The sequence below is a fragment of the Thalassophryne amazonica genome, chromosome 7 (assembly GCF_902500255.1).
Source record: "Thalassophryne amazonica chromosome 7, fThaAma1.1, whole genome shotgun sequence".
Lineage (NCBI taxonomy): Eukaryota > Metazoa > Chordata > Actinopteri > Batrachoidiformes > Batrachoididae > Thalassophryne > Thalassophryne amazonica.
Window position 1 is genome coordinate 54938999 of NC_047109.1, and position 26698 is coordinate 54965696.

At 41.6% G+C, this 26698-nt stretch overlaps 1 protein-coding gene across 3 annotated transcripts in view; it reads left to right on the forward strand.

Moving 5' to 3' along the window:
* lmna (lamin A) overlaps positions 1 to 26698 on the forward strand; it is a 119338-nt gene that overhangs the window by 71152 nt on the left and 21488 nt on the right. For all 3 annotated transcript variants that reach the window (XM_034174221.1, XM_034174219.1, XM_034174218.1), the window contains exons 3-10: positions 13473 to 13629; positions 14948 to 15073; positions 16177 to 16347; positions 16863 to 16988; positions 21316 to 21536; positions 22510 to 22813; positions 26325 to 26432; positions 26520 to 26639. In XM_034174221.1, the coding sequence (XP_034030112.1) occupies positions 13473 to 13629; positions 14948 to 15073; positions 16177 to 16347; positions 16863 to 16988; positions 21316 to 21536; positions 22510 to 22813; positions 26325 to 26432; positions 26520 to 26639 (1333 nt within the window). The remainder of the gene's footprint in view (positions 1 to 13472; positions 13630 to 14947; positions 15074 to 16176; positions 16348 to 16862; positions 16989 to 21315; positions 21537 to 22509; positions 22814 to 26324; positions 26433 to 26519; positions 26640 to 26698) is intronic.

Genomic DNA, 26698 nt, shown 5'->3' on the forward strand with positions numbered 1-26698 from the left:
GGACTTGTGTTGAGTTTTGGAGACATCGTTTAACCATGTTTCTGTAGCTGACACTTTGTTAGAATTTTCAAACTGTTGAAAAATGTGAACGAATCCTGACGACAACCTCAATTCTTCTGTATTCCGTTTTGCTTTCTGTCTTGATGGTTCCTCATTGTTTGCGTAGTTCCCGTACCATCAGAGTTCCGTTTGTCGTCCAACTTCGTCCAACCTCCAGCCTCTCAACCGCTCTCGCTCGCTCGCTCTCTCTCTCTCTCTCCACATCTCTGGCTGTGGTGTGTGTGTGCGTGTGCACATGTTGTCAAGACAACACAGCTGAAGGTGGCTGTGGACAGCACAGACTTGCTGCAGAAATGGTCACACGCTGGTGCTTCGTTTTGATTTTGTTTTAAAGCGTCAAGGTCACTGTTTGCTTGTTAGTTTTGGTTTCGGTCTTTTATGCGGTCTGCACTTGCAGACGTTTCAGTGGTGGGAGAAGTCCAGGCTCATTCGTCTACTTTTCCTTGGCGATTTGTGACTTTGGGACTTCCGTTTTTCCGCCGCCTGCTCGTTCCGGTCAGTATTATTTTTTTCAGCTCAGAGGACGGCTCATATGGATAAAAAATAAGGTTGTAGCTTGTTGTCTACCTTCCTGAGGTTAGAAACTTGTGTTCTTTGTTTTTCTACAACATTTCTTTTAATATGAGGTCTGTCCAAAAAGTATCGGACCTTTTTATTTTTTGCAAAAACCATATGGATTTGAATCACGTGTGATTGCATCAGCCAAGCTTGAACCTTCGTGCGCATGCGTGAGTTTTTTTCACACCTATCGGTTGCGTCATTCGCCTGTGAGCAGGCTTTGTGTGAGCAGTGGTCCACCCCTCTCATCGGATTTTTATTGCAAATAAATGTCTGAACGATTTGGAGCTTTGCTGCATCAATTTTTTTCCAGAAACTGTGAGAGACCTCCAGGTGGACACCGTTCGGAAAATTAATATGGCTTTCAGGGACAATTTTGTGGGTATTACACAGATTAAGGAGTGTTACTGCCGCTTTAAGGACGGCCCACAACCGCGCTCCCAGCGCCGATCGACAGGCTGAATCAACCAGATCATTTCCAACGTGAAGGCTTTGTTGATCCGGGACGTCGTCTTGACTTCCACAAAAAAAAAAGGCAGAAGGCGTGGACATCAGCACTTTTTCGGCACATTTTGAAAGAAAAGCGGACGGATGCGGCACCGTGCCGTTCATGGCGCGGGACAAAACCACCTCTGTGTTGGTCTCACAGGACGGCTTTGAGATGGCTTTCACACGGCTGTTGGTGGGTTTTCAGTCGTGTGACTAACCGAGAAATTGTGCATGAGCTGGACATGCCAGAACATGTCCTGTGAGGCTTCATCACGGCTTTGCTTTGCGCCATGCGGCTCCACCGCGACACGCGGAATTCCTCCGCTCCTCTTTCCATGACAAAAACTCCTGTAACAGTGGAATGTGCCGTTCATTTCTAAACTGGACGCTGTCTTGATCCGGTATGTCGTCTGACTAGCATAGGAATTGTGAAAAGACATGGACATCAGCACTTTTTCGGCACATTGAGACAGACGCCGTGATGAAGCCTCACAGGACATGTTGGGGCATGTCCAGCTCATGCTCAATTTCTCGGATAATCACACGACTGAAAAGCAACCGACAGCCGTCTGAAATCCACCTGAAAGCCGTCCTGTGAGACCAACATGGAGGTGGTTTTGTGCCGCGTAATGAACGTCTCCGTGGCGCATCCCTCCGCTTTTCTTTCCATGAAAAAAACTCCTAACAGTGGAATGTGCCGAAAAAGTGCTGATGTCCACGCCTTCTGCCTTTTTGTCAAAGTCAGACGACGTCCCGGATCAACAAAGCCTTCACGTTGGAAATGATCTGGTTGTTTCAGCAGGGTGTGAACCTGTCAATCGGCGCTGGGAGCGCGGCGCGCTCTCAGCAGTTGTGGGCCGTCCTTAAAGCGGCAGTAACACTCCTTAATCTGTGTAATCCCCACAAAATTGTCCCTGAAAGCCATATTTATTTTCCGAATAGTGTCCACCCGGAGGTCTCTCACAGTTTCTGGAAAAAAATTAATGCACAAAGCTCCAAATCGTTCAGACATTTATTCGCAATAAAAATCCGATGAGAGGGGTGGACCACTGCTCACACAAAGCCTGCTCACAGGCGAATGACGCAACCGACAGGCATGAAAAAATTCACGCATTCGCACGAAGGTTCAAGCTTGGCTGATGCAATCACACGTGATTCAAATCCATATGGTTTTTGCAAAAAATAAAAAGGTCCGATACTTTTTGGACAGACCTTGTATTATTATTAATATTAATATTACTGTTTACCAGAGGGGGAGGTTTCTGTCCTCTGAGTTTGATGCCTACATTACCGTTTGACAAGTGGACCGTCCCAGTCAAACTCCTCACCTGTCACTGTCCCTGGAGCGGACAGATCCAGTGAGACCAGGCGCTTGACACTAAAAGCGAGAGCTGCTCGTATCACCTCCCCACCTTACCAGCGGTAGTGACCTTCCACCCCCCCCCCCCCCCGAATTTTTTTTTTTTTTTGTGGTGATAGGGTTTGCAATCAAGATTTCCTGCAGTAATTGATCCATAAACTACTTAAACTGAAAAAACATACACAATTGTATGCAAAAGTTTGGACACCCTTGATAATTTTCATGATTTTCCTTTATAAGTCATTGGTTGTCTGGATCAGAAATTTCAGTTAAATATATCGTATAGCAGACGAACACACTGATATTTGAGAAGTGAAATAAAGTTTCTAGTATTTACAGGAAGTGTGCAATAATTATTTAAACAAAATTGGGCAGGTGGATACATTTGGGCACCCTTGTCATTTTATTGATTTGAATACATGTAGCACTAATTATTGGAACACAAAATTGGTTTGGTAAGCTCATTGACCCTTGACACAGGTGAATCCAATCATGAGAAAGGGTATTTAAGGTGGCCATTTTCAGATGTTTCCCCTCTTTGCATCTCTTCTGATGAGTGGCAACATGGGAACCTCTAAACAACTCTCAAATGACCTGAAAACAAAGACTGTTCAACATCATAGTTTAGGGGAAGGATACAAAAAGCTATCTTGGAGATTTCAGCTGTCAGTTTCCACTGTGAGAAACATAGTGAGGAAATGGAAGACCACAGGCACAGTACTAGTTAAGGCCCAAAGTGGCAGGCCAAGCAAAATCTCATAGTCCGGCAGCTAAGGGACAAATTTTAGGGGAATCATGCACTTTTATACAAAAGCGCCAAAACTTTATCAGAGGTACGTTATAGTGTCCTGAAGTATATAAGATCGGGAGACATTGAATCCATAAACGTCTACACTCTAAAAACTTGGGTTTAAGAGAATAACCATTTTCAGCCTTCTACAGCATATAATTCATGACAAACTCTTATCCAGATGACTTTTTAAGTTCATAATGTAAACTTGAAGGTTATGAAAAATGTATTAAGGCTAAGTAGGGATGCTTCGAATGTACTTCAGTGTGCTTACACGCTTAGAAAAAGCGTTAATCTAGGGAAAGTGACTAAATATTGTCTAACTCATTGTGAATATCAATATACCTATGCAATATAGCTGTTTGCAAGCATAGGGCAAAGGAAAGATGCTACTCATGCACTCTAACATATTTACACTCTAAAATAACAACAGTGTTTGAACGGAAATAAATGTTTTTTTTATTAATTACAAGAAATCAATTTTGTTTTTATGGCCATAACCATTATTATTATTATTGTTGTTGTTGTTGTTGATATCATTATTATTTTATGTTATTGGTAGTAAGACAATTATCACCATATTTTTTAACTGAAAACATTGTAAATACCTGGTTGGCAAACTTCCTAGATATGCACAAATGTTTCATGAATATTTTTAATGAACTACTCTCTACAGCTTTCATGCTAGGAAGATCACAGTGACCTAATTTTATGTCTCAGAGGTAGAGACCTGTTAAAGAGCCCTACAGGCCTGAAATGAGTCCTGTACCTCTTTCCATTTTGAAACATACCACCCTGCTAATGTATAAGGATGTACGACGACGTATGATGCCTCACGACGGACGATACATGATCACATAAGCTCAGTATAGCTTTGCACTAGTTGCAGTAGCCATTCTGTACAGCTTAACAATGTCCAGTCTTGATCACTGGCCCCCTACATAATAACCATATGATCGTATTGTCATATGAATAGGAAAATATACACTGTATTATAACCATGCAAACACCCTTTTAATAAAAAGCAGGATACAGGGCTAAAATCAAATGTCTCCCGCTTTGACATGACTTAATATAACCTAAAGAGTCCCTGGACAAAGTTTGGCGCTTTTCTAAAAAAGTGCACGATTCTATCCCTTAACTGCTGGACTATCAGATAAGCTGAAGCGAAGGATGGTGAGAACAGTCATAGTCAACCCACAGACCTGCTCCAAAGACCTACAACATGATCTTGCTGCAGATAGTGTCTCTGTCTTGGGGTGACGATTTGATTCAGAATCGATTTTCAATTCAAAGAACTCTGAGAAATAGTTATATTACTTAAAAATGTTTATGTTTAAGAAAATGCAGCTTTAGAAGGTTAATCAAGTGATTCTAAAGATGTAAATTTACTTATCTGCTTTGCTCGTTCAGAGTTGGCTGGCAGTTTAGTGAAGCGATGGAGTGTGCGCTGGTCAGTAGTTGGCAGACACCACTGCTCCGCTTATTTTAGCTCCGGGTGATGGCATAGCATATGGGCTTGCGGATTTGAAGTGTTTCCGAAGTACTTGACTTTCATTTTGCAGATTTTGCACACTGCACAAGTCATGTCAAGCTCCTTCTTACGCAGCAAATAATAAAATCCAAAATGCGCCCAAACATTTGCCTTCAGCAAAGACGGTGCTGGCTGAATTAGCTCTTCGTCCGCCATGCTAAGCTGCAGCTCACGAATGTTTGAAGCACGTCAGACCCTCCCCTCATGGGGACGCTGTAGTATGGAAGCCGTTGCCTGACAAATAGTACACGCAACGAGTAAGCAAGAAAATGTTAAGGAAATGCTTTTTACAAATCGATTCTTGGACATTTTGGATCGATTCAATCTTAATAAATACGAATCGTGGTTCGGATGTGAATCAATTTTTTTTCCCCGGCACCCCTAATATTAAATATATATATATATATATATCAACTCTGCTTCACCTCATTGAATGGTTTGTTTCAGCTTTCACCGAATTAAATATTCGTATCATTGAAAGAATGTAAAACATTCATTATTTGTTTTATGTCAATCAATCAATCAACTTTTTTCTTGTATAGCGCCAAATCACAACAAACAGTTGCCCCAAGGCGCTCCACATTGCAAGGCAAGGCCATACAATAATTATGAAACACAGTCTACGTCTAAAGCAACATAACCAAGGGATGGTCCAGGGTCACCCGATCCAGCCCTAACTATAAGCCTTAGCGAAAAGGAAAGTTTTAAGCCTAATCTTAAAAGTAGAGAGGGTATCTGTCTCCCTGATCTGAATTGGGAGCTGGTTCCACAGGAGAGGAGCCTGAAAGCTGAAGGCTCTGCCTCCCATTCTACTCTTACAAACCCTAGGAACTACAAGTAAGCCCGCAGTCTGAGAGCGAAGCGCTCTAATGGGGTAATATGGTACTACGAGGTCCCTAAGATAAGATGGGACCTGATTATTCAAAACCTTATAAGTAAGAAGAAGAATTTTAAATTCTATTCTAGCATTAACAGGAAGCCAATGAAGGGAGGCCAACACGGGTGAGATATGCTCTCTCCTGCTAGTCCCCGTCAGTACTCTAGCTGCAGCATTCTGAACCAACTGAAGGCTTTTTAGGGAACTTTTAGGACAACCTGATAATAATGAATTACAATAGTCCAGCCTAGAGGAAACAAATGCATGAATTAGTTTTTCAGCATCACTCTGAGACAAGACCTTTCTGATTTTAGAGATATTGCGTAAATGCAAAAAGGCAGTCCTACATATTTGTTTAATATGCGCTTTGAATGACATATCCTGATCAAAAATAACTCCAAGATTTCTCACAGTATTACTAGAGATCAGGGAAATGCCATCCAGAGTAACGATCTGGTTAGACACCATGCTTCTAAGATTTGTGGGGCCAAGTACAATAACTTCAGTTTTATCTGAGTTTAAAAGCAGGAAATTAGAGGTCATCCATGTCTTTATGTCTGTAAGACAATCCTGCAGTTTAGCTAATTGGTGCGTATCCTCTGGCTTCATGGATAGATAAAGCTGGGTATCATCTGCGTAACAATGAAAATTTAAGCAATACCGTCTAATAATACTGCCCAAGGGAAGCATGTATAAAGTGAATAAAATTGGTCCTAGCACAGAACCTTGTGGAACTCCATAATTAACTTTAGTCTGTGAAGAAGATTCCCCATTTACATGAACAAACTGTAATCTATTAGACAAACATGATTCAAACCACCGCAGCGCAATGCCTTTAATACCTATGACATGCTCTAATCTCTGTAATAAAATTTTATGGTCAACAGTATCAAAAGCAGCACTGAGGTCCAACAGAACAAGCACAGAGATAAGTCCACTGTCCGAAGCCATAAGAAGATCATTTGTAACCTTCACTAATGCTGTTTCTGTACTATGATGAATTCTAAAACCTGACTGAAACTCTTCAAATAGACCATTCCTCTGCAGGTGATCAGTTAGCTGTTTTACAACTACCCTCTCAAGAATCTTTGAGAGAAAAGGAAGGTTGGAGATTGGCCTATAATTAGCTAAGATAGCTGGGTCAAGTGATGGCTTTTTAAGTAATGGTTTAATTACTGCCACCTTAAAGGCCTGTGGTACATAACCAACTAACAAAGATAGATTGATCATATTTAAGATTGAAGCATTAAATAATGGTAGGACTTCCTTGAGCAGCCTGGCAGGAATGGGGTCTAATAAGCATGTTGATGGTTTGGATGAAGTAACTAATGAAAATAACTCAGACAGAACAATCGGAGAGAAAGAGTCTAACCAAATACCGGCATCACTGAAAGCAGCCAAAGATAACGATACATCTTTGGGATGGTTATGAGTAATTTTTTCTCTAATAGTCAAAATTTTGTTAGCAAAGAAAGTCATGAAGTCATTACTAGTTAAAGTTAATGGAATACTCAGCTCAATAGAGCTCTGACTCTTTGTCAGCCTGGCTACAGTGCTGAAAAGAAACCTGGGGTTGTTCTTATTTTCTTCAATTAGTGATGAGTAGAAAGATGTCCTAGCTTCACGAAGGGCTTTCTTATAGAGCAACAAACTCTTTTTCCAGGCTAAGTGAAGATCTTCTAAATTAGTGAGACGCCATTTCCTCTCCAACTTACGGGTTATCTGCTTTAAGCTACGAGTTTGTGAGTTATACCACGGAGTCAGACACTTCTGATTTAAAGCTCTCTTTTTCAGAGGAGCTACAGCATCCAAAGTTGTCTTCAATGAGGATGTAAAACTATTGACAAGATACTCTAACTCCCTTACAGAGTTTAGGTAGCTACTCTGCTCTGTGTTGGTATATGACATTAGAGAACATAAAGAAGGAATCATATCCTTAAACCTAGTTACAGCGCTTTCTGAAAGACTTCTAGTGTAATGAAACTTATTCCCCACTGCAGGGTAGTCCATCAGGGTAAATGTAAATGTTATTAAAAAATGATCAGACAAAAGGGAGTTTTCAGGGAATACTGTTAAGTCTTCTATTTCCATACCATAAGTCAGAACAAGATCTAAAATATGATTAAAGTGGTGGGTGGACTCATTTACTTTTTGAGCAAAGCCGATAGAGTCTAATAATAGATTAAATGCAGTGTTGAGGCTGTCATTCTCAGCATCTGTGTGGATGTTAAAATCGCCCACTATAATTATCTTATCTGAGCTAAGCACTAAGTCAGACAAAAGGTCTGAAAATTCACAGAGAAACTCACAGTAACGACCAGGTGGACGATAGATAATAACAAATAAAACTGGTTTTTGGGACTTCCAATTTGGATGGACAAGACTAAGAGACAAGCTTTCAAATGAATTAAAGCTCTGTCTAGGTTTTTGATTAATTAATAAGCTGGAATGGAAGATTGCTGCTAATCCTCCGCCCCGGCCCGTGCTACGAGCATTCTGACAGTTAGTGTGACTCGGGGGTGTTGACTCATTTAAACTAACATATTCATCCTGCTGTAACCAAGTTTCTGTTAGGCAGAATAAATCAATACGTTGATCAATTATTATATCATTTACCAACAGGGACTTAGAAGAAAGAGACCTAATGTTTAATAGACCACATTTAACTGTTTTAGTCTGTGGTGCAATTGAAGGTGCTATATTATTTTTTCTTTTTGAATTTTTATGCTTAAATAGATTTTTGCTAGTTATTGGTGGTCTGGGAGCAGGCACCGTCTCTACGGGGATGGAGTAATAGGGGGATGGCAGGGGGAGAGAAGCTGCAGAGAGGTGTATAAGACCACAGCTCTGCCTCCTGGTCCCAACGCTAGACAGTCACAGTTTGGAGGATCCCAAAAAATTGGCCAGATTTCTAGAAATGAGAGCTGCTCCCTCTAAAGTGGGATGGATGCCGTCTCTCCTAACAAGACCAGGTTTTCCCCAGAAGCTTTGCCAATTATCAATGAAGCCCACCTCATTTTTTGGACACCACTCAGACAGCCAGCAATTCAAGGAGAACATGCGGCTAAACATGTCACTCCCGGTCTGATTGGGGAGGGGCCCAGAGAAAACAACAGAGTCCGACATTGTTTTTGCAAAGTTACACACCGATTCAATGTTAATTTTAGTGACCTCCGATTGGCGTAACCGAGTGTCATTACTGCCGACGTGAATTACAATCTTACCAAATTTACGCTTAGCCTTAGCCAGCAATTTCAAATGTCCTTCGATGTCGCCTGCTCTGGCCCCCGGAAGACAATTGACAATGGTTGCTGGTGTCGCTAACTTCACATTTCTCAAAACAGAGTCGCCAATAACCAGAGTTTGATCCTCGGCGAGTGTATCGTCGAGTGGGGAAAAACGGTTAGAGATGTGAACGGGTTGACGGTGTACACGGGGCTTCTGTTTAGGGCTACGCTTCCTCCTCACAGTCACCCAGTCAGCCTGCCTTCCCGACTGCACGGGGTCTGCCAGGGGGGAACTAACGGCGGCTAAGCTACCTTGGTCCGCACCGACTACAGGGGCCTGGCTAGCTGTAGAATTTTCCACGGTGCGGAGCCGAGCCTCCAATTCGCCCAGCCTGGCCTCCAAAGCTACGAATAAGCTGCACTTATTACATGTACCGTTACTGCTAAAAGAGGCCGAGGAATAACTAAACATTTCACACCCAGAGCAGAAAAGTACGGGAGAGACAGGAGAAGCCGCCATGCTAAAACGGCTAAGAGCTAGTAGCTACGCTAAGCTAGCGGATTCCCAAACAGGGAATCCGACACTAGACAGGCTGTGGAGCAGCACAGGTAACGCACGACAACAGTGCTAAAATAAAATAAAAATCCACTAGACAGGCTGTGGAGCAGCACAGGTAACGCACAACAACAGTGCTAAAAAATAAAATAAAATAAAAATAAAAATCCACTGGACAGGCTGTGGAGCAGCACAGATAACGCACAACAACAGTGCTAAAAAATAAAATAAAATAAAAATAAAAATCTACTGGACAGGCTGTGGAGCAGCACAGGCAACGCACGACAACAGTGCTAAAACAAAATAAAAATCCACTAGACAGGCTGTGGAGCAGCACAGGTAACGCACGACAACAGTGCTAAAATAAAAATCCACTAGACAGGCTGTGGAGCAGCACAGGTAACGCACAACAACAGTGCTAAAAAATAAAATAAAATAAAAATAAAAATCCACTGGACAGGCTGTGGAGCAGCACAGGTAACGCACAACAACAGTGCTAAAAAATAAAATAAAATAAAAATAAAAATCCACTGGACAGGCTGTGGAGCAGCACAGGCAACGCACGACAACAGTGCTAAAACAAAATAAAAATCCACTAGACAGGCTGTGGAGCAGCACAGGTAACGCACGACAACAGTGCTAAAACAAAATAGAAATCCACTAGACAGGCTGTGGAGCAGCACAGGTAACGCACAACAGTGCTAAAACAAAATAAAAATCCACTAGACAGGCTGTGGAGCAGCACAGGTAACGCACAACAACAGTGCTAAAACAAAATAAAAATCCACTAGACAGGCTGTGGAGCAGCACAGGTAACGCACAACAACAGTGCTAAAACAAAATAAAAATCCACTAGACAGGCTGTGGAGCAGCACAGGTAATGCACGACAACAGTGCTAAAACAAAATAAAAATCCACTAGACAGGCTGTGGAGCAGCACAGGTAACGCGCAACAACAGTGCTAAAAAATAAAATAAAATAAAAATAAAAATCCACTGGACAGGCTGTGGAGCAGCACAGGCAACGCACGACAACAGTGCTAAAACAAAATAAAAATCCACTAGACAGGCTGTGGAGCAGCACAGGTAACGCACGACAACAGCGCTAAATAAAAATCCACTGGACAGGCTGTGGAGCAGCACAGGTAACGCACGACAACAGCGCCCAAAAAAATAAAATCAAAATCAAAATCCACTGGACAGGCTGTGGAGCAGCACAGGTAACGCACGACAACAGCGCCCAAAAAAATAAAATCAAAATCAAAATCCACTGGACAGGCTGTGGAGCAGCACAGGTAACGCACGACAACAGTGCTAAAAAATAAAATAAAAATCCACTGGACAGGCTGTGGAGCAGCACAGGTAACGCACGACAACAGTGCTAAAAAAAATAAAAAAAATAAAATAAAATAATAAAATAAAAATCCACTGGACAGGCTGCGGAGCAGCACAGGTAACACACGACAACAGTGGTAAAAAATAAATAAAAATCCACTAGACAGGCTGTGGAGCAGCACAGGTAACACACGACAACAGTGCCAAAAAAAATAAAATCAAAATCAAAATCCACTGGACAGGCTGTGGAGCAGCACAGGCAACGCACGACAACAGTGCTAAAACAAAATAGAAATCCACTAGACAGGCTGTGGAGCAGCACAGGTAACGCACGACAACAGTGCTAAAACAAAATAAAAATCCACTAGACAGGCTGTGGAGCAGCACAGGTAACGCACGACAACAGTGCTAAAACAAAATAAAAATCCACTAGACAGGCTGTGGAGCAGCACAGGTAACGCACGACAACAGTGCTAAAACAAAATAAAAATCCACTAGACAGGCTGTGGAGCAGCACAGGTAACGCACGACAACAGTGCTAAAACAAAATAAAAATCCACTGGACAGGCTGTGGAGCAGCACAGGTAACGCACGACAACAGTGCTAAAATAAAAATAAAAATCCACTGGACAGGCTGTGGAGCAGCACAGGCAACGCACGACAACAGTGCTAAAACAAAATAAAAATCCACTAGACAGGCTGTGGAGCAGCACAGGTAACGCACGACAACAGCACTAAATAAAAATCCACTGGACAGGCTGTGGAGCAGCACAGGTAACGCACGACAACAGCGCCCAAAAAAATAAAATAAAAATCAAAATCCACTGGACAGGCTGTGGAGCAGCACAGGTAACGCACGACAACAGTGGTAAAAAATAAAATAAAAATCCACTGGACAGGCTGTGGAGCAGCACAGGTAACACACGACAACAGTGCTAAAAAAAAAAAAAAAAAAAAAAAAAAAATCCACTGGACAGGCTGCGGAGCAGCACAGGTAACACACGACAACAGTGGTAAAAAATAAAATAAAAATCCACTAGACAGGCTGTGGAGCAGCACAGGTAACACACGACAACAGTGCCAAAAAACAAAACAAAAATCCACTGAACAGGCTGTGGAGCAGCACAGGTAACACACGACAACAGTGGTAAAAAATAAAATAAAAATCCACTGGACAGGCTGTGGAACAGCACAGGTAACGCACGACAACAGTGCTAAAAAATAAAATAAAAATCCACTGAACAGGCTGTGGAGCAGCACAGGCAACGCACGACAACAGCGCCAAAAAATAAAATAAAAATCCACTGAACAGGCTGTGGAGCAGCACAGGTAACGCACGACAACAGTGCTAAAATAAAATAAAAATCCACTAGGCAGGCTGTGGAGCAGCACGACAACAGTGCTAAAAAATAAAATAAAAATAAAAACAAAAGCGTTAGCAAGCTAGTTAGCTTGCCAACGCTGATGAAGGTTAGCTGATAAAAGAGCTCCGTCGCGATGCTTCGACCGTTAGAGGTCTTCTTTAGGCGTTGGAGCACGGTGAAAAAGTAAAAAAAAAAGTAAAAAAGTCTTGAAAAAGACTGTTAATTCAAAGAACTCAAACAGCTCAGTTCAAACAGCTAACAGATACAGCAGAACACCGCTGTGCTCCGGAACCAGAAAAAAGTCGTGTAACTGCTAAAATAGATCCTTGTCATTTGATATTTTATTAATTTACAAACAACAGAAAATAGACTTACATTTTGGTCTTCCACTGTCACCTGTAGTCCAGTGATGCTGTGCACTGACTTTGGACTTCCATAAAAAAAAGACTTTGTGTAGTTCCTCAGTCCAGCCGAAAATCACGTCAGCGTTTCATTTGAACAGGTCTTGTGCATCCAGACAGCTTACAGTGGAGTGGCTTTTTGTGTGTGTGTGTGTGTGTGTGTGTGTGTGTGTGTGTGTGTGTGTTACAAGCACCGTCAGTTAGCTCAATCAAATCATCGGCCGACTGTGTACGTCCTCAGTGCAGCGAAAAAAAAAATCACGTCAGAAATGAGTCCAGCTTTTCTTTCTTCCTGCTAACAGCCTCCAGACAGCACAGTGGATTTGTTTTGTGTGTGTGTGTGTGTGTGTGTGTGTGTGTGTGTGTGTGTGTGTGTGTGTGTGTGTGTGTGTGTGTGTGTGTGTGTGTGTGTGTGTGTGTGTGTGTGTAAATTAGCAACGTCAGTTAGCTCAATCAAATTATGTCTCTGGAGATTCGTTATCCCCCGCGTGCACACACGGAACGTGGTCGGCATTTGTGCATGTGTGTACTACCAAAAAAAAAAGACTGTACGTCCTAAGTTCAGCGAAAAAAAAAAATGTCAAAAATGAGTCCAGCTTTTCTTTCTCCCTGCCAGCAGCCTCCAAACAGCACAGTGGATTTGTTTTGTGTGTGCGTGTGCGCGCGTGTTGTGTGTGCATGCGCATGTGTGGGCATGCATGAGGACGTGTACTTGTGTGTGCAGAGTGCAATGGAACCAAATTTGCACTCTAAATGGAACCAAGCCGCACTCTAAATGCAATGCAACACAAATGGGATGAATTAATCCATGTCATGTGACATACAAAGCACCAATCAAATGACAAGGATCCACTCAGCCGTTATATAAATTCAAATCAACTGTTCACTCATGTGCATGTTCCTCTGCCTCATGTCTTCACAGGAATAGTAAGAAGGAGTCTGACCTGGAAGCGGCTTTGGTCCGACTCAGGGACCTGGAGGCCCTTCTTAACTCTAAAGATGCTTCTCTCTCCACTGCCTTGGGAGACAAGCGTAACCTGGAAGCTGAGGTGAAGGACCTCAAGGCCCAACTGGCCAAGGTAAACATATTTTTTAGCATGGCAGAAACTGTATATGGTTGTTTCTAGATGGGTTATGTATTATGGTAGTTTATGTGGATTAGAGCCAACAAATAATCAGTTTCAGAACAAGATCAAACACTGAAATTGTGTGTTGTTCTGCTTGAAAATAAAATTCAGCTTTCTCTAAATCATACTGCAGCCCTTGAACATAATTGCACAATGACAAACATATGTGGTACACAGTAGAAACTCTGTCTCCCCCACACTATAGTTATGAGAGATGATGTGGGTTGTTACTGTTGGTATGCGCCCCCCCCAATATCTTGTCTCAAGAATAGATAAACTGAACTTGCCAAATCCCTTGAAGCCTTGGGTCTAGTTGTTAAGCCTGTCAAACCTTTGATCTTCAGTATCTGCTAGATAGTGACCGGGACGATGACATAATCCCTCACCAGGATGTATTGTTCTGCTCATTGGTCTTAAATGGAACTTCTTGTGTTACATTTCTTCAGTTACACAGCATGCTGGACACATCAGTAGATTTAGTTTGTGGCTTTTATTTTATTGTTGCTGTTGAGCTGTATGTTATTATTTCATTTACAGATGATGCTTTCATGTCAACATTGGCGGTTTCCAATGAGTGGTCTCTGTGCTTTTATTTAATTTAGTTATTTATAATAGAATTGTGATGTTATACACACATAAATCATTTTAAAATGCTTTATTTTATCTATTCAAAACATTTTAAAAATCATCTAAGGGAAGGGAAAAAGTTTTTTATTTCACTCAAGTCTGCTGCAATCAGTCTGAAGGACACCTGGTTCGTGGCTTTTTCTCGAGCTTTAAGGTCTGCTACACTAAATATCAGTTAAATATGAAAGCATGCTGTGCAGTGATGTGATTTGTGCTCAGATCACCATTCTGTTAAACTCAGAAGTGTTGTAAATTGCAGTTGTAGAATGGTTAGGGTTTTTTTTTTTTGTGCCATATGATAGAAAACAGGAGTGTTGGTAGTGCCAAGTGGCAGGAGCTGATATTTGAAATGATGATCTCGCTGCAGGAGCAGAAACACCTCAGTGGAGGTAGAATTATGTAAAACTACCCTGTCAGTTGGTTGTGAATGAAGACAGAGGTTCATTCTTTTCTCTTTGTTTTATCAATGAATTTTACAATCAGAGATCACTTACAGACTTGCTCCCTCTGCTGGTCATATTGGGGAACAGCAGTTTTTCCTGAAACGCGACACAACACTACTTTACAGTCTGCTTCTATGGGGAACATTTCTCTCATCTTGTATTTTTTGGTTGAATTTCGCTTCCCCTCGTCTTCCTGTCAGTTGGAAATAAACTTGGCTGATGCCAAGCGGCAGCTCCAGGACGAGATGCTGCGAAGGGTGGACGCTGAAAACCGCCTGCAGACCGTAAAGGAGGAGCTGGAGTTCCAGAAGAACATCTACAATGAGGTTCTACTGCCAATTTTTTTTAAAAACTTTAATATTAATATCCAGCAGCTAGTTTGCTTTGCCTTACTCTTCAGATTTGTGGCACTTTTTGTTCTTATTGTTCCTGTGTCTTAATTTATTTGTGCATAAACTCTCCCACACAAGAAACAAAAAACAGCTGAATCTTCAAAATATGTATTAACGGTAATATTTGTATAGCACTTTCTGGTTGCTGTAATCCATTTCAGAGTCCTTTACATCCACAAAACTATATCAAAACACAAAAAAAGTTACAAAAAAAATCAACAAACATAAGGCAGTGCTAACCATTTAAACACAAACACATGCACACTTAAAATCGCACAGTGTTTAAGTAAATCACATGAAAATGTATATTAATGAAATTTATCAGAAAAAGATATGTCTTGAAATTACATTTGATACATCCGCAGCCTAAGACTGCAGGGCATGAGATGGCACATAAGGCTTTATGACCTCGACAAGATAAGGCGGTGCACAAGCATCAAAAACAAAACCTTAAATTCTGTGCACAGGAAACCCATGAAGGGAGGTAAAATAGAAAAATAATACTTAATTCATTTTGGAGGATGAAAAAAGCATGAATTTGTGTTTCAGCATCTGTGATAGACAGGAATAGTTCTGTATGTAAATGAAAACGGCAAGTCTCAACTATCTCCATAATCTACAGGTAAAAAGACAAAAGGATCAAACATCACAACAAGATTTTTAACCTTTTCACTCTGACTCACACAGTCGTTCAGAGATGATTATAAAGATTTCCCTGTCTAGCCGGATCAATAACAATAATGTGTCTTCTCCAACTTCCAAAGGACAAAATTACATATAATACAGTTATCTTTTTACATTTTTCACAGTGTTTCCAAAAACTCTAGAGGGTGTTGAGACCAGATCAAATGGCAACAACAACCTATGTTCCTAAATTTGGAAAGTATTGATTAGATGTATATTTCAGCTAACAGCGATTGACTGATCAATGTAGTAAAATTGTATGGTGGTACAAATGAAAACTTTTATCTGGAGACTAGTTTGGGTGTTTTCTCACCATGTTGCGTTGTTCTCTGTGCCTCTGCCGGGTTGTACAGGAGCTCCGGGAGTCCAAGCGTCGGTTTGAGTCCCATGTGGTGGAGCTGGACAGCGGGCGGCAGCAGGAGTTTGAGAGCAAACTGGCTGATGCCCTGGCTGAGCTGAGAGCCCAGCATGAGGATCAGGTCCGCCTTTACAAGGAAGAGCTGGAGAAGACTTACAACTCTAAGGTGAGCCTGGTTACTAAAGGAGATGCCGGTCTGTCGCCACCTAGAGGAAGAAGTAGTTGCTGCTACTCTGTAGTCTCGGTAGAGGTTCAGTCAACTGTTTGCTTATTTTCCAATTTAATTATCTTTAATGAGCTATGCAAATGGATTCCCCACACATGCACCTAATAATGCACAATGTTGGTTTAAATCTCTCACAAAATCAGTCTCTCAGTTTATTCAGTTGTCCTTTTTTTTAACCTTTTGTCTTGCCTTTTGTCTGCTCATTTTGCATCAGGAAATTAATTTAACAGACATTATTATTATCCTGCGGGACTCTTAATGAGAAATGTGAATAAACACAGGTTTGTTTCTTTTTTTTATTGAAAACCAAAGCTAACCAAAGCCATTAAATTTGTTTTTCCACAGAGCTAAATGCTCCATTAGATAAATTTCACTATTCCCTGAATAACTGTAGACTCAGCTCAGGACAGTGCAATAAATTACTGCCGACCGCTGACTCAGTCATCTGTTTGCAGCTGGAGAACGCCCGTCAATCGGCTGACAGAAACAGTCACTTGGTGGGCGTCGCCCATGAAGACCTGCAGCAGACACGTGTTCGGTTGGAGGGGATGTCCAGCCAGCTCAGCCAGCTGCAGAAACAGGTGAGAACACACACACTGTAAAGACCAGTGTACACCTCAAACATACTCATTGTCATCAAAATCCATGGCTCACTTCTTTTATAGTGTTCCCTTTTTGGTTGGCTTCAATGCAAAAGAAGTAGAATTTCTTTTTAAAAAAAAGTAACTGTCTACTTGGCAGCTGATGGGATTATTTGTGTGTGGGCATGTGGAGTATTGTAATTTTGCATGGGATAAGAAATCTTGGAATAATGACAAAGGTGGGAGTGGCTACTGAATAAACAAGCCTCATGCACTGCCATCATCCCACAAAAAAGAAAAAAATACTAGGATTCTGCTTTGTCTGTCCACTGCTGTGTGATAGAACAGATCTGTCTCCACAGACAGTCTCTTGTCATCTTCAGTTATCTGTCTGCTTCATGTTTTTGAGCTGTGTGTGCTCCCAGCAGAGGTGTGCCGAAGACCAGTCATACAAGCATGAAACAAACATGACCCATCGCACGGACTTTGTTTTTAATGTGCCATTTTATTTTTTAAAACTTCACTCCAAAGAAGATGCATAGTGAGAAAACACAGAGTTGGTGCTGACATGATTATGGACAAATGAGTTTAGACTGCAGCCGTAATATGTCGGAAGAGACTGATAACAGAAATTCGAAGTAAATAAAACTCGTGTCAAGATCAGATGATGTTGCCAGGTTGATTGTTTAACAGATTCCTCTTCAAGCGCCTTCACATTTGAGATAAATGACGGAAAACTCCTTTTACACAGGATATGAAGGAATATTTACTGATATAGAAATAGTATAACCCGAGGTCACTTCTTCAGAAAGTAGTCACCAGAATCATTTCTGACAGAAGTGTTAACCTCAAAACATGAATGAGCTGCAAATCATGAATTATCTGCAAATGGTTAATTACAAAACGTGAATACAGTACTGAAAAAATATCTCACGAAACATGAATGAAAAAGTCGCCAATCCACACGTGAATATCATTCATGATATATATATCTTAAAGGAAACATTGTAGAAAAACAAACTCTAGACACTAGACAACAAGCTGCAGCCTTATTCTTATCCATATGAGCCGTCCTCTGAGCTGGAAAAATAACATTGATCTGAACAAGCAGTCAGATGAGACACAAAGTGTAGTGACCGTCTACAAAGTGCAAAAACGAAGAGAGACACCAGAAAAAATTTAAGAAATTCATTGGTGTCTTCAAAGTCACTGAACACATCAAAAATGGGTGCATGTCGATGTCAGATTTGTTAAGGCTTTACCTTGAGCTGTTCTGTATCGTCCCTAAAAATTTCAGCTTGATGGGTTAAATGGTGTGAGCCACACCCACTTTTCTCATTAAAAAGCCAACAGGCCACGCCCCTTTCAACATTCATGATCTACTTATGGATTTCAACAAAGATAGGGCAGCACAGTGACTTACTGGTTAGCACTGTTGCCTCACAGCAAGAAGATCATGGGATCAATGCCCACCTGTGGCCTTTCTGTGTGGAGTTTGCATGTTCTCTCTGTATTTTCGTGGGTTCCCTGCGGGTGCTCTGGCTTCGTCCCACATTTAAAGACACGCAGGTTAGGTGGATTGGAAACTTTATAATTGTCCAGGTCTCCCTTGTAAAAGAGCTCTCGATCTCAGTGGGACTAACCCCGTTAAATTAAATTATACACCTGCCCCAATATTACCCATGCCAAATATGGTACTCTGATTAGCCAGTTTTGAGATTCATGGCGCCCCCTAGTGTTCAATTGAAACTATTGTAATCAGGTGGCCTCTACACCACTGTGCATGAGACAGGCGAGTTTCATCCAGATCAGAGTTACCGTTATGAAGATGAGTCCAACTTTCTGTGTCAGGTGTTTTTCACAGCAAGTTTGTCTGTTCTTTCTCAGGTAAGTTAAGGCCCACTCAGCTCATTTTAATAACTTAAACTTCTGTGGTGTGTGATTTGGGAGTTACTTGCCAAAAGGCAAAGATACTATTATAGCGCCCCCTATAGGCAGATTTCAACTTTTTGTATCAGAGTTCATTGGAGGGTTTTGTACCAGTTCTAAAAATGCCACCTCTCCAGTTGTATGGCGTAGGCTGCAGTAATGCATTTTGAGAGGGGGGCAGAGAAATAACAATAGTAAATAATAATAATAATAAAAAACAGACTGGAAGTTGCACATGACTTCCTAGCTGTATTAGGTCTACAGAAAACATTCTGAAGAAGGTCACATGCCTTTTGCCGTTAAACAGATCAAGCTTTTAAATGGGTTCCTAATGTAGTTTCTCAGGGATCAGCATCGTGCATTTTTGTTTCTCTATCCAACCTTCATTATGTGGACCAGGTGTGGTTAAAGGTGAGAAAAGTGGAAAACATCCAGGGAATTGCTCACAGACTAACATTAACAACCACTGACGTAAACCAGGATGGATCTGTAAAGCAAAGCTTGCAAATATAATGGGAGTACATAAATATTTGGACAGTGACACCATTTTTAGAATTTTTCCACTGTACACCACTGCAATGGCATAAAAATGAAATGATAAACTGATCTTATAGTGTAGATGGTCATCTTTAATTCAAGGGGTTGAACAAAGATATTAACAATTTAGAAATTGAAGCCTTTTTATCTGTTGCCCCTCCATTTTCCGAGCCCATAAATAACTGGACACACTATATGTAAGGGTTATTGTCAATGACAAGCCTCACTTTAATGAGAAGTTGTTTTCTTAAGACAAGTCAGGGGATGGATACATGAACATTTCCACCCAGAAACTGCAGCATACACAGTTTCGCCAATCGCAGCCACAGAACTGTATAACTCTCTAGAGTGGTCTGGATGTTTTGATGGTCTCTGTCACTACATTGTCACCTTCTTACACAGTCACTATTTTTGAGAACCGGTTACTCCAGACAGATATACCATACTGTTTGTATTTCTTAATAATTGACGTAAATGAAGTCTAAGACACATTTAGTGGCGCTGAAATGCAAAATTACAAAAAATTGTTTAAATACTTATGCACTTGACTGTAGTCTTTGTTCAGACTACAGTCTTGTCAGTTTTCATTGTGTCTTCATGGTGGAAACAAAATATAATTGACCTAAAGACAGGGGTCGAAATACATTTTTTAACCTACTTGCACTGGTGCTAGTAACAAAAAAAATTACTTGCACCAAAAAAAGTTAGATGCACAACCAAAAGTCAGTCTTATATCAACCTTAAAACTCCTCCTCTGATGTGTCAGACTTTTCCTCTCTGGGGAGAGTTTGAGGGGAGAGCAGCGGCAGCAGCGGCAGACAGTTTTGTTTTGTTTTTTTTTCCCCATGTGCGCGTGCGAACGAATCGTCCGTGAAGATTATTTTATTTATTAACTACACAGATGTATAATAAAACAAATGGTGACTGGTTTATAACACAATGATGACAGAGTTTGAGGGGAGAGAAAGTGAGGAACCGCAGCAGCAGCCAGATTTTTTTTCTTTTCTTTGTTTACATGTGCGCGCATGAATGGGACAGGAGGTCCTCAAACTGGAGCTCCCCGAATTGGAAACGTCTCTTGAGGATGTTGTGAACCCAGGGACGGCGCTGCTGGCGACGTTTGTCAGCTTTCCACAACAAATAAAGCACAGCAACTCGCTCCGTGTGTGAGAGTCATAAAACGCAGGGAAGACGAAGACAACACACTGGAAATGTTTTTTTTTCCTTATTTATTCCTTTATTGGTTCATTCTACTGGTGCTTAAAGTTACTTGCACCAGTCCTAGTGCAGTATAAAATTATGTGCACCGCTCAAATAATACATGCACGTATTAATTTGACCCCTGCCTAAAGATTACCAGATGCCTTCCATCACTACATCTCCATCAGTTTTCTCATTGAAGGTTAGCTCCATCATTGTCAACCAGATTACAAGTATTGTGTCCTCTTGAGTTTACTTGTGCAAGCTGCATCAAGTTCAGGCATTACATCATTCATATCCTTTTCATCTGCATCATTTATATCCTAATCCATTTTTCAGCTTCAGGAAGCACATCATCACATTGTTGTAGCACGGTAGATTGTTCTATAATTCATGGTTGCATCTTTATTACTCGCACTGTGCGCTGATGGTTTCTTAACCATCTGATTGTCAGGCTTCACTCTTGTGTGGTCAACTGATATTAGCTTCTGTGCATCAAAGTTGTCCATCTCCCAGCACTGATGATTAAGTTGCATTCAGCTTCACTCGTCCCATCCCAACAACCAACCTAATAATCTTTGTGAATTCTGTTTTGGCATGGCTTAATTGTTTTCTCTTAATTAACTTACGTGTGTGTGTATGTGTTCTCTTACCACATCAGCTCGCAGCCAGCGAGGCCAAGGCACGAGAGCTGGAGGAAGCTCTGTCACGGGAGCGTGACCTGATGAGACGTCGGCTGGAGGATAAGGACCGGGAGATGGCTGAAATACGAGCCAGGATGCAGCGGCAGCTGGATGAGTACCAGGAGCTGCTGGACATCAAACTGGCCTTGGACATGGAGATTAATGCTTACAGGAAGCTACTGGAGGGAGAGGAGGAGAGGTGAGATGGTTTGTGAAGCAACATATAAATATTTGTGTATAAAGACATGGAGGTAGAAATAAAAGCGTCATAGGCCTGTCACACCTTGACAATTTAACTAACGTATGCCGACTTATGAAAAATTTGGCGAATACTCTGGTGTTGAATAAGATATGCAGCCATGACGATTTAATCAGCGTATACTGACAGCCCCGTTTCCACCGAGTTGGTATAGTGCAGGTCTGAGCGTTTAAGTCCACTGCCGGCAGAACCGTTTTTGCTTGGCAGGCGGAGCGTGTAGCTGTTGACATGCATGTCTTTGTGCATATGCTGTTGCACAGCCTTGCCCCTCCACACAGAGGCCAGAGTAATTTAACATTTTTTTAAATTTAATTAAATTTTTGTCTTTGTGGTTCATGGGATCTGTTTTCATTGCGTGCAGAATGCTGAAGAATCGACTGATGCCTGTGACGGCATTTAAAGGCTTAAATGCAGAATGGCTCCCTTTTTGAGTGTGTCTATTGCTTAGATGCTTCACACTGCTTGTCTGTGTCTTTAGATGAGACACTTCATCTTCATTGTCTCAGTCCACCCAGCTGTAACTGGGTAGGGTTGGGACTGGTGCCCCGTCCAGGCGGTGTGCATGGGAAGTGTCGCAGGCTCTCTTCCAATTCCTTTTGTGGGTTTCAGGGATAAGCACCTTCCTGATGGGCCTCAGGGGTTGTATAGGACTTAATTTACAAAAGGGGTGGCGCTATGTATGAAAATTGGTTTATTTCCTAAATGCTGAGATGTTTGTTATATTAACAGATTATTTGGTTAGTCGTCTAATTCATTTCTACAATTCTCCCACACGCTGCCATATTTCGATTCAGTATTTGTGTTTGAAACACATTTCCAAATGCAGCATGTATGTGATTTCTGTGTGAGTGTTTTTAAAAGAGGACTATGTGGTTCTGTTTTCACGTGCTAAACTATGGCAATTTCCCCTCAGGTTGCATCTGTCCCCCAGCCCTCCACCCATAAGGGCTACAGTAACGCGTATCTCTGGCTCGGGACATGGCCAAGCCAGCCGCCTGCAACACACCGCCACCGCCTCAAGCAGCCGCAACTCCTCTGGCGGTTCCATTATCAAGAAGCGCCGTCTCAATGATGAAGACAGTGAGGCTTCCAGCCTGGCAGGGGGCACTGTCACCAAAACTCGCATAAGCCAGCAGGCCTCAGCCAGCGGCCGTGTAACCGTGGATGAGGTTGACCTGGAGGGCAAATATGTCCGTCTCAGCAACAAGGCCGACCAGGTAATGGGTCAGAGTTCAGCAGCTACCTTTTAAAACTTTAGAAATTAGGTTTTACACTTTAAAACTGATACCAACTCACAATGAAAATGACCACAGGTCACATGTCATATATCTCTTCCTTTTTCAAAACTATTGAAGCATGACAGGGTGGTTATGGAGAGTGCATTAAAGACACACATTTATGACATATTTGTCACAGCAGGAGGTTTTGTTGTATGAGATTTTGTCTGTGGATCTATTTAATAATAAATAAAGGATTATTAACCGAGTAAGCAAGGTTAATAATTTGTTTATTATATGTCTGTCTGTCTGTCTGTCTATACACATACAGTGAGGAAAATAAGTATTTGAACACCCTGCGATTTTGCAAGTTCTCCCACTTAGAATTCATGGAGGGATCTGAAATTTTCATCTTAGGTGCATGTCCACTGTGAGAGACATAAGCTAAAAAAAAAAAAAAAAAAGTCCGGAAATCACAGTGTATGATTTTTTTAGATAATTTATTTGTATGTTAGTGCTGCAAATAAGTATTTGAACACCTACCAACCAGCAAGAATTCTGGCTCTCACAGACCTGTTAATTTTTCTTTAAGAAGTCCTCTTATTCTGCACTCTTTACTTGTATTAATTGCACCTGTTTGAACTTGTTACCTGTATAAAAGACACCTGTTCACATACTCAATCAATCACACTCCAACCTGTCCACAGTAGCCAAGACCAAAGAGCTGTCTAAGGACACCAGGGACAAAACTGTAGACCTGCACAAGGCTGGGATGGACTACAGGACAACAGGCAAGCAGCTTGGTAGAAGACAACAACTGTTATGATTATTTATTAGAAAGTGGAAGAAACACAAGATGACTGTCAATCTCTCTCGGTCTGGGATTCCATGCAAGATCTCACTTTGTGGGGTAAGGATGATTCTGAGAAAGCTCAGAACTGCACAGGAGGACGTGGTCAGTGACCTGAAGAGAGCAGGGACCACAGTCACAAAGATTACATTAGTAAAACATGATGCTGTCATGGTTTAAAATCCTGCAGGACAGCAAGGTCCCCCTGCTCAAGCCAGCACATGTCCAGGCCCATTTGAACTTCACCAGTGACCATCTGGATGATCCAGAGGAGGCATGGGAGAAGGCCATGTGGTCAGATGAGACCAGACTAGAGCTTTTTGGAATCAACTCCACTTACCATGTTTAGAGGATGAGAACAACCCCAAGAAAACCATCCCAACCGTGAAGCATGGGGGTGGAAACATCATACTCTGGGGGTGCTCTTCTGCAAAGGGGACAGGACGACTGCACCGTATTGAAGGGAGGATGGATGGGGTCATGTATTGCGAGATTTTGGCAAACAACCTCCTTCCCTCAGTAAGAGCATTGAAGATGGGTCATGGCTGGGTTTTTCAGCATGACAATGACCCTAAACACACAGCCAGGGCAACTAAGGAGGGGCTCCGTAAGAAGCATTTCAAGGCCCTGGAGTGGCCTGGCCAGTCTCCAGACCTGAACTCAATAGAAAATCTTTGGAGGGAGCTGAAACTCCAAACCTGAAAGATTTGGAGAAGATCTGTATGGAGGAGTGGCCCAAAATCCCTGCTGCAGTGTGTGCAAACCTGGTGAAAAACTACAGGAAACGTTTGACCTCTGTAATTGCAAACAAAGGCTACTGTACCAAATATTAACATTGATTTTCACAGGTGTTCAAATACTTATTTGCAGCAGTAACATACAAATAAATTATTTAAAAAATCATACATTGTGATTTCCGGAGTTGTTTCTTTTTTTTTTTTTTTTTTTTTTTTTTAGATTATGTCTCTCACAGTGGACATGCACCTATGATGAAAATTTCAGACCCCTCCATGATTTCTAAGTGGGAGAACTTGCAAAATTGCAGGGTGTTCAAATACTTATTTTCCTCACTGTATACGCACACACATACATACATACACACAAACTTGCAGTATCACCCAAATATGAAAGCTGCTGACGGTTTTGGGCTCATAGTCAGACCTGTTCACCTCCATGAAGAACTTGCTAACAGATGGTTTGGTCGTTAGCTGTTAAGCTTTCAGTCTGTGTGTTTTTCCAATGCTGTTTAGATATTTATGGAGTATGTTCATGTCTGGCTTGTTTTTTTTTTAATCATGTTTTTTAGCTTTCTGGTTTGTAACGAATGTGACACGCGTGCTGGACCAGTTGTCATGGTAACTGGTCATATGGGAAAATATCAGACCGGAAATCAGCCAATCAGAGCGTGTGTTGCGTCACAGCCATATAATAATAATAATAATAATAATAATAATAATAATCAATTTATAAAGCACTTTACATTAAAAGGCAAATTTCAAAGTGCTGCACAAACAATTTTTAAAGGACTCATAAAACGTGCATTAAATAATACAATAAAAAATGGCATTCCCATCAGTTGTCTTTCCTGAATAGTGAAGTCCACTTAGCGGCACTTTGTCCTTAGATATGATCCTCTGAATTTTATGCTCAGTCAGTTCCCAGATATTTAATAAATAAAACAATGAAATAAAACAAAAGCACAAGGAATTGCCAAATATGCAGAGAAATGTTGCAGCTAAGCAACCATATACATATTAAGAGCCCAATGGTTGCAGTGAACTTGAGCTCAAAGCAGATCCAAATAGTGAAGAGCAGAGTCTCTGTAAATGGGCTGCAGTTGGTGAGTTAGTAATCAAAGCTAGATCAGTCATTGAAGGAACATTCCATAGTTTTCATCCATATGATGTTTCCTTAATTTTTTGGCATGCTCTAGAGTTCTTCATTTCCCCTGTAGATCTCACATGTCCCATTGCTCTGAGGATCTCTGAAAACCATATGGTCGGACAGAAATGTTTTAACCTTCTTCATTCTTTTTGAGTGTTAATGCAGAACTAAACTGTGAAGACGGCTTGGCAAAATGTTTGTGGGTCCTGGCAGAAGTTAGCAGAAACTTTCCTGTGTTTTCAAATGTGATAACATGGCTTGAGATTAGAAGGGAACCAGGACCAGTCCTCTAAAGGAGCCACATGCTGGAGCTGCATCCACCACCTCATGGATGTGTTTTGTGTCTCAACACATGACCAACCAGACAGACCCATAATCCTTAATTATATCATAAAATTAGTCATCTCTCTGGTGCATCCGTCTTATGTGGAGGTGTCCTTAGACTGGTCCACTTTCTGAGGTCCTCAGCATGAAGGTAATGGTGTCCTTGATGTTGCTCAGAGAATCACACCAGTTGACTGTGGTTTCACAGCTGATCCTCATTCGTAATGCATATTGTAATCTTCGTCATTGTCTCCATTAATGATTAGTCATTTGACACATTTTAGTGGTACTGAAGGATTTTCCTAAGAAAATAACTGTAGTACTAACAACATCCAGTTGTTCTCATGATCTGTCACGAACTGTTGAAGCTACAAAGTGACATCCACAATGATGTTGTCTAATAAGATGTAACTCTTCCACCCCCCACCACTGTTCTTGCTTTCCCACATGCAGGACCAGTCACTGGGAAACTGGCAGGTGAAGAGACAAGTGGGCACCGGCAGTCCCATCGTCTACAGATTTCCCCACAAGTTCACCCTGAAGGCTGGACAGACTGTAACTGTAAGTTGCACCTCTTTTCTTTGTGTTGTTAATGGTGCTGTCAGTTAAACATATTTACTTAAGCTCTGTGACCTTTGACCTGTATAGGTGTGGACTGCATCTGGTGGTGGAACCCACAACCCCCCTACTGACTTGGTGTGGAAGACCCAGAATTCCTGGGGCACAGGTGACCTCCTGCAGACCACCCTCATCAGCGCCAATGGAGAGGTCCGAATCTAAAATCCACAACGAAATGTTCCACCCAGTTTTCAGACTCGTTTTGAGCT